This window comes from Camelus dromedarius, chromosome 32 (assembly GCF_036321535.1).
Source record: "Camelus dromedarius isolate mCamDro1 chromosome 32, mCamDro1.pat, whole genome shotgun sequence".
Taxonomy (NCBI): Eukaryota; Metazoa; Chordata; class Mammalia; order Artiodactyla; family Camelidae; genus Camelus; species Camelus dromedarius.
The window spans coordinates 23,113,474-23,121,975 of NC_087467.1; the positions used below are offsets into that span (position 1 = coordinate 23,113,474).

General features: G+C 58.7%; 1 protein-coding gene across 1 annotated transcript; it reads left to right on the plus strand.

The window, feature by feature from the left end:
- Window positions 1-352: 352 nt before the first annotated feature.
- TUBB6 (tubulin beta 6 class V) lies at window positions 353-7,200 on the plus strand. The gene is made up of 4 exons (XM_031439227.2): window positions 353-481; window positions 753-861; window positions 2,261-2,371; window positions 5,711-7,200. The coding sequence occupies exons 1-4, from the start codon at window positions 425-427 to the stop codon at window positions 6,772-6,774; spliced, it is 1,341 nt and encodes a 446-aa protein (XP_031295087.2). The 5' UTR covers window positions 353-424; the 3' UTR covers window positions 6,775-7,200.
- The last annotated feature ends 1,302 nt before the right edge of the window (window positions 7,201-8,502 follow it).

The following is an 8,502-nucleotide window of genomic DNA, read 5'->3' on the forward strand; positions in this document are numbered from 1 at the left end:
GGCGGCAAGTCGGGGAGAGGCGCTAGTCCTTCCGGCCGCCGGCCGCCCACCAGCTGCGTCTGCGCCCGGGCCCGCTCGAATGGGCGCTCCAGGGACCGGCTCTTCCCCGGCCCGGCCCCCGAGGGGGGGTCCCTCCACTCCCGCGCAGCGTCGAGGCGGCATCGGGAGAACGGCCAGGGGATAGGGAGCCAGGCACCCGCAGGCGGCGAGGTGCCTGGAGAGAGAGGCCTGGGGGGCGGTGAGGGGAGCGGGGAGGGGCAGGGGGAGGCGCACGCGGCTGGGGCGGAGGGGGCGCGCCCGGGGGCGGGCGGACCGCGGCCATTGGCCCGGGCGGCCGGGGGAGGGCCGGGGAGGGGCGCCGTGCGCAGGGTCAAGAGCCCGGAGCTGCGGGGCCCGCAGTCGCCCTGCGGTCCGAGCGCGCGCCATGAGGGAGATCGTGCACATCCAGGCCGGCCAATGCGGGAACCAGATTGGCACCAAGGTGAGCGCGGGCCGGGCCGGGCTTCCCTGCGGGTGGGTGGCCCGCCCCTGCCCTCGGGCCGCGGGCAGCGCGAGACCGGCGCGGCCGAGAAGGGTGACACCGCGGGACCCCAGCCCCGCCTCTGGTCTCCACTGCGCGGGGGCGGCCGCCCAGGCGCGCCTGGAATTCGGCGGCCGCTCCCCGCGCCCCGCCCGCCGGGCCGGTCCTGGGGGAGCTGCGGGCGCCCGGGCCCGGGGGCTGACCGTCTACTCCCCGCCCCGCCCTCTGCAAGTTTTGGGAAGTGATCAGCGACGAACACGGCATCGACCCGGCCGGAGGCTACGTGGGCGACTCGGCGCTCCAGCTGGAGAGGATCAACGTCTACTACAATGAGTCATCGTGTGAGTGGCGCGGCGCGACCGCTCCCTTCCCCTCCCGGAGCCCGGCCGGCCCCGCCCGGATGGTGCCCGGCTCCTCCCTCGCTCCCCCTGGGGCGGGAAATCCGCCGTCGGCTCATTTCAAACAGCCTTGCTCTCCGGGGTTCAGACCCCAGTAGTGCTGGGAAATCAACCTCGTGGGGGGTGTACGGCTCTGTCTTCCCGCTTAAAATGTACTCCTTAATGAAGATTCTTGGCTAAAAATGTGAAAAACACTCCCTCGAATGGCTTTTCTGGCCCTTTGTAGACCCCCAGAAAGACCTTACAGCCCCTGGCAGCTGCAGCTGCAGGCGGTCCTGGGTCATTTCTGGTGGAGTCAGTGAAGATTCCAGGCTGTGGTTTATCCGTTTGAGAACAGCATCCCCCACCCGGCCCCGGGTAGCCGGGGGTTACATGTATATTGTGGTTACATGTGTAACTTATTTCTGCGGCAAGTTTTATTATAAAAGCCATATATTCTCTTCACAAAACAACAAAAAACAAAGACTTTTTAAAGACCACCCAGAGAGTGGCAGGCGCTGCCCCTCCGCACGCACGACGTGTGTCCCCAGAGATAACTGTTTTTTGGAGTCACTGCTGCTTGTCCACGTAGCAGCTGGGGAGAGCAGGATACAGAAGTGCATTTTGGTCCCTGAGCAGCTGTGACAAAAGGCCTGGAACAGCAGGACGTGGATGCTGAGGTTCCCGGATGGCACTGAAAAAATTCCACTATACCTGGCACTTGCTGTTACCCGTCAGGCCGGGCGTGGGGACATCCATCCTTCAGCCTGGGTGTGTGCACGGCAGGATGAGCTGTAGGGCAGCTCCCACGTGCAATGACCCACCCTCGCTGGGAGGTTTCCTCCTGGGTGGACCTGGGCTCGGGGAGGAAAGTTTGCGCAGCCACACTCGTCCGTGAGCCGTAGAGTCCCGGCAACAGCATGGGCGCGGGTGGAACAGGTGCCAGACTCACTGGTGGGCTCACGTGTGTGCGAGGGGGCATGGCGCCAGAGTGCCCCGACAACGCGGCAATTCGCCGCAATAGATTCCGTTTATTTCCATGGAGCAAATAAAGTCCAAATGCCCACGGGAAAGAACAGGAAAAATACAGGAGGCAGGAAGTCGAGAGCCCTCATGCCTCATCCTGCCCTCTCCCGGAGCTTCCGGTGCCTGGGCTGCTTTCCTCGTCTGCAGGACTCAAGGGTGGGCTGTGTTCTCTGGGGCTCCCCTCCCCCCTGGGGCTAAGATCCTGCGATTCTAAGCAAGCCGGTTCCTTGTGAAGAAACCCTGCTTTGCCCGTCCCCGGCAGCTGTGCTGGTGGGACTCGGTCTGGGGAGGTGTGCTGCTCTAGGAACCAGAGCGTGAGGGCTTTGTTCTCTTCCAGCTCAGAAATACGTGCCCAGGGCCGCCCTGGTGGACTTGGAGCCGGGCACCATGGACAGTGTGCGGTCCGGGCCTTTCGGGCAGCTCTTCCGGCCTGACAACTTCATTTTTGGTAGGTTCCATCTTTCCTGCTTTCTTCTTCCCCTCTTTTATTATTATTGTTTAAAATTTATTATTTTTTAAAATTGAAGTTCAGTTACAATGTGTCAATTTCTGGTGTACAGCACAGTGTCCCAGTCATGCATATATATATGTATATTCATTTTCATATTTTCTCATTAAGGGTTATTACAAGATATTGACAATAGCTCCCTGTGCTGTACAGAAGAAGCTTGTTTTTTTTACCTATTTTTATATATCGTAGTTAATATTTGCAACCTCTTTTATGTTTTAAACATCAGGCTATTTTATGTGTAAGATTAAAAACATCACGTGGCATAGAAAAGCTTAGGGTGGAAACTCGTGGTCCCCAGCCTTGTCGCAGGCAGGCTCTTTTAGGCTTTTTCTTTGGGAAAGTCAGCCTTTGATTTTCTAAATGCAATGCTTACTAGTGGTAGTTGAGTTGAAAAAATTTCAGACATTAATTGTTTTCTCCCCTCATAAACTATCATAACATGGTGATAATAATAGTCATTTGTCCTTGGTTCCTGTTGCTTATCATTTGACTTCAGTCTGTCACACCTGTAGTACCTGTAGTTTCCCATCACCTGTAGACCCTTGTTCTGCTTTCTTTCCAAAGGCTGGTACCATGGGTTTAGTTTTATTGGATTTGGGCAAATCTTCCTTCCCCTGTCTTCCACCTTAAAAATGATAGCAGTGCCAGTCTCTCTGCAAACTCCTAAAGAAAATTACAGTAAACTAAATTAAGCGGCACTGTTAGTGTGACCAGCCTCCCTCACCTGGTAGGCGTGGCTTTTAGAAGTCAAGTTTACTGCAAAGCGTTTAAGAGGAGACAGACTCCTGGGAGATTCTGTTGGTACTGTAATCAAGTCCCTTGTATTCGAGTCAGGCGACGACCTGCGATAAGGTGATTAAGCAGAGCACACGTCCACAGAGTTTACGAGGCCTGCAGGCATCATCCCTTTCCCCATCACCGTGAAGACCCACACAACCAATGGCACTGATATTTCAAACAGACCAGGACTAGGGTCTCGCATGCTGCTTTTATCACATTTCCGCTTTGCAGTCTGTGGAAGGGAGGGTCCCCAATTTGAAGTTCAGGCCCATCTCCCCTACTCCATACATGAATTCCATGTGGAATTCTGCTTCATTTCTTCCCCTGAGGGTTCAATCTGGGAGGACAGCTAAGGTTTCTTGAACCTGAACTAAATTCAAAGGAGGCACAGTTAGGGATGCAGCTGCAGATGTTCAACTCCTGACCCCCAGTATTTCACTGGGAACGTCTGTTGCTATGAGACAGTGGCAAAAATATTTTCAGAAGTCAACAGCTTCCCCCTTTTGCCGAGAGCCAAGAAAACTTTGTGGCTGATCACGCTGTAAACGCTGAGGAAGCCAAGTGGACAGTGGGCTGGCGGGAGGCAGGGTTGAGGCAGGGTCTGCACTTACAGAGGGGCGCCGCTGGCTGCCAGTTGTTGGTTTCCAGCTGTGTAGTGAAGCCATCCCTAGGCCCTTTGTGACAGTTGTAAAGCTGCAACAGCTCTACCCTGGGCTCCGGGCTCCAGTGGGAGGCTGACGCCTGCTGCTTGGGTGGGAGGTGGTGGGGACTGAATGGGGGTCTAAGAAGGATGGTGATCGTTTTTGAACCTCGAGAGGGAGGCCAGCCCAGCGGGAAGAAAGGGAGTCTGTGTTCCTAGACAAGGAGACGGCACACCTCGCCCACCTCCAGGGCCGAGGGGCAAGCCAGGGCGTGGTCCAGGGCTGAAGAGGAACAAGAGTGTGCGGTGAAAACGTGCTCTACTTCCCCGGCTCAGCCCCGCAGGTCCCCTGCATCCCTTCAGGGGCACCCGGGCTCCACGCGCAGTCACACTGTCACGCACACAGAGCCAGCTCCACGCACCTTGTGGTCCTCGGGTCTTCCCGTCTGCAGAGTACCCTGGAGCCTTTCCATTGCGGCCCTGAGGTTGATGGAGGCCGCCTTCCTTTGCAGCATCTGTCTGATACAACGCACTCCTGTTACTAGACATTTGAGTTGTCCCCTCTTCTCCGTGAGTTTCTGCATGTTCTGGGTAGAGCTGCTGAGTCTGGGGGGCCCATTTGGATCGAGGAGGCTAAACTGTCCTCCACAGGTTCCTTGTGCCCTGGGCAGCTCCGTGTGGAGGGGCCTCACCCCGGGCCCTTGTCAGCACGGTGTCCCGAGCTTTCTGAGCTGTCAGTTTTATGGGGTGAAGTGGAAGCTCCTTGTTTGCGTTTGCATTTGCCTTCTGAGAAGTAAGCCCCACGTAGGTCATTTTCTTCTCCCTCCCTGTGAGCTGGGTTTACCCCGTGCGCCCCCTCCCTAAAGGCTGCTGGTGCCCTTACTGATCTGTGGGACTCCCTGGATACTTCAGACGGGGCGCCCCCGGCACGAGGTACGGATCACTCACAGTCATCTTAAACTCACTGAAGGGTCACAGAACTTGGGTTGTTTTCCAGACTCGCACTTTTACACAACAGTGCTCAGCGCTGATCAGTGCTATGGAGCGCCAAAGCAATCTGAGCTGACCCCTTCCTCTGGTGTGAGGCTGCCCCTGGAGCAGCTGCCGAGTCCAGGGGTGTCCGTGAGCAGACCCCGCCCCCCAGCAGCTTCCTCCTGATGTTGTGCTGGGAGGGTCTCAAGGGGCGGCCCCCAGCTCAGGGTCCCCCATCGGTGCACAGCGACAGGTACTGACCTGCCCACCCACAGCAGAGACGCCGGCCTTTGAGCGTGAGTGGTGAATTGTGGCCACCAGCTTGGAATCAGCGGCGAGAGGTCCGCACCTCTGCTCTGCTTGTCTCGTGTGTCCACCTGATGTGGCCAAATCTCCTGCCCACTCTACCTCCAGCAGTGGGACCATGATGGTCTGTTTCGTTGGATAAGCAGGGAGAATCTGATAAGGGAGCTGATGGATTTATTTTTTAATTTTTTAAGAATACATGATTCTTCTTTTCAAAACCTCCCTTGCTTCCTAAACAGCTTATCATTTTAGCTGCACATTCCATTCAGCAATGACTTGTCTTTATAATTTATTACCAAATAGATTTCTGCATCATTTACTTTGATTAATCTAATAAACCAAATTACCTCCCCCCTCAAAAAAAAAGGAAAGGAAAATTGCCAGGTCCAAAGGTATGTCCATCTCAACACTGATGGACTTCACTTCTCTCAGCGCTCCTGGCAGAGCTGCTGGGGCCGTCGGCCCCACTGTCGCTCAGCCTCAGCCTGTTACCTGATTTCCTCGTTATCCAATCTTCTCCGTCGCACAGTTCCCTCCGTAGCCCTGTCTGAACAGTGTCTGCTCTTCCTCTGTCCCAGGACAGACCGGTGCCGGGAACAACTGGGCCAAGGGCCACTACACGGAGGGCGCTGAGCTGGTGGACGCCGTCCTGGACGTGGTGCGGAAGGAGTGTGAGCACTGTGACTGCCTGCAGGGCTTCCAGCTGACCCACTCGCTGGGGGGCGGCACGGGGTCGGGGATGGGGACCCTCCTCATCAGCAAGATCCGGGAGGAGTACCCCGACCGCATCATGAACACCTTCAGCGTGATGCCCTCGCCCAAGGTGTCAGACACTGTGGTCGAGCCCTACAACGCCACCCTCTCTGTGCACCAGCTGGTGGAGAACACAGACGAGACCTACTGCATCGACAACGAGGCGCTGTACGACATCTGCTTCCGCACCCTCAAGCTGACCACGCCCACCTACGGGGACCTCAACCACCTGGTGTCGGCCACCATGAGCGGCGTCACCACCTCCCTGCGCTTCCCAGGCCAGCTCAACGCCGACCTGCGCAAGCTGGCCGTGAACATGGTGCCCTTCCCCCGCCTGCACTTCTTCATGCCCGGCTTCGCGCCACTCACCGCCCGGGGCAGCCAGCAGTACCGCGCGCTGACGGTGCCCGAGCTCACCCAGCAGATGTTCGACGCCAAGAACATGATGGCCGCCTGCGACCCGCGCCACGGCCGCTACTTGACCGTGGCCGCCATCTTCCGGGGCCGCATGTCCATGAAGGAGGTGGACGAGCAGATGCTGAACGTGCAGAACAAGAACAGCAGCTACTTCGTGGAGTGGATCCCCAACAACGTGAAGACGGCCGTGTGCGACATCCCGCCCCGCGGGCTCAAGATGTCGGCCACCTTCATCGGCAACAGCACGGCCATCCAGGAGCTGTTCAAGCGCATCTCGGAGCAGTTCACGGCCATGTTCCGGCGCAAGGCCTTCCTGCACTGGTTCACGGGCGAGGGCATGGACGAGATGGAGTTCACCGAGGCGGAGAGCAACATGAACGACCTGGTGTCCGAGTACCAGCAGTACCAGGACGCCACGGCCGACGAGGGCGAGGAGGCCTTTGAGGACGAGGACGAGGAGGTCGACGAGTAGCGTGGCCCCTGCCGCCACCACCCGGGCCCAGACGTCCTCCCTCCAGCTCCGGTGTGTTGTGACCTCATGGTGGCCGAGCGGAGCCCTGGTCTGAGTACGTGGGTTCAGGCCCCTCGGGAAGGCGGCGGGACTGCCCTGCCAACCATCCGGGATAAAGGACACCAGAGAGCAGGGACCGGCGGCCCTACCCAACGACGTCAGACCAAAGATCTCCACCCGAGGGCTTGAAAGAATGCACGGGCCATAAATAAAGGGCTGGAGAAATAAAGCTTCACCTTCTGTTAAGTGTTCAACCAGGGGTGAGAATCAGGGGGAGTTAGAAACAGTGTGTCCATCCTGTGGGGACACCGGGCGCTGTGAGGTGCTGCCCCACAATGTGCGGCCCCGCACTTGGAAACAACCCTCCTAATAAAACCCTACACTGCCTTTGTCTCCTCTAGCGTCTGCTTCCCCACGGTCCCCCCCCTCAGGAGGGCTGTCCCTGCAGAACGCTCGGCGCGGGGGAGGGCTGGCCTGAGGGTCTTTAACAGTGGCCAGGCCCTCTGGCGTGACAGTAGCACACCCACAGATAAAGCCGCGTCCCCAATTGCAGCCAGCACTCGCACCCCCGCAGAATCCTTCACCTCTGCGTCCAGCCCTGGCTGGTCCGCCCAGCCTTCCCTGACAGCCCTGCTGAGGTCCAGCTGACGTTCGCTGAAGGAGCCTCAGAAAATGACCTTCCAGCCCAAGATGCTGGGCGGGGGCGGCCCCGGGAGCTGCCGGCTTCCTTCTAGGGGGAGGGGGGGAAGGGCTCTTTCCCAGGTAATAGGTGGGGAGTCACTCCAGGTGGATGCACTTTAATGCCAGTGCTAGACCCTCCGCTCGCCTCTCCACCCCCTCGTGGGGACACCAAAGTTCTGCTGAGCTGAGCCCCCGCCCCACGGCGCCCCAGACAGAATGAACCACTGAACGCAGCACGGCTTGAACTGAGGTGGGAACAGATTCTGTTCTTGCAGAAACCTGAACGGTTGTCAGACTACGCAGAAGAATCCTGCCACCCCGTCTAAGCTGGACACGGACTAGGTCTGCCTGACCTTGGAGCAGATGGGTCAGGCTAGTCAGGCCCTGACACGCTCGCGCTCTGGGCTGTAGGCCGCTGGCCGTGCAGGCCTTCCCCGCGCGGGGGGCCGTGGGTCACCCCCCAGCCCGCAGTCCCGCACAGCTGTCAGTTCTGCCAAGACAGGCCCGACTCACATCTGGCCCAACCCTGGGGGATCCGCCGAGACCCACAGGCTGGCACCCTTCCCACAGAGAGGGAGTAAGTCGCCCTCACCCACGGGCTTCGCTGACCGACCCCCCACTGCATGCTCTGAGGAAGGGAGGCGGGGACACGGGGCTCCTGAAGCCCCGGGCTCCCAGGACGGAGGGGCCTGCCCGGGCCGCCTGCCGCCCACTGGTCGGCTCCTGCAGGGACGCTGCCCCGTGCTGCACCTTAAGTCTGACAGTCACGGGCCCACAACACACTTACCTGCATCAGGAACACACAAGGCAAGCTGGAGTAACACTAAAGGAGGCTGCTGAGAAAGTGCAGAAAATGCAGCAACGTTCAGCGCCTCCAAGTTCAAACGGCAGCGTCTGGAGCTTCCCTGTGCCTCCTCAGGCGGCAGTTCTGACCGAGGTCTGCGGCGTGTGGACCCTGCGTCTCTGCAGCCTGGCACACACAACTCCCCCAATGGGACCAGTGAGCTC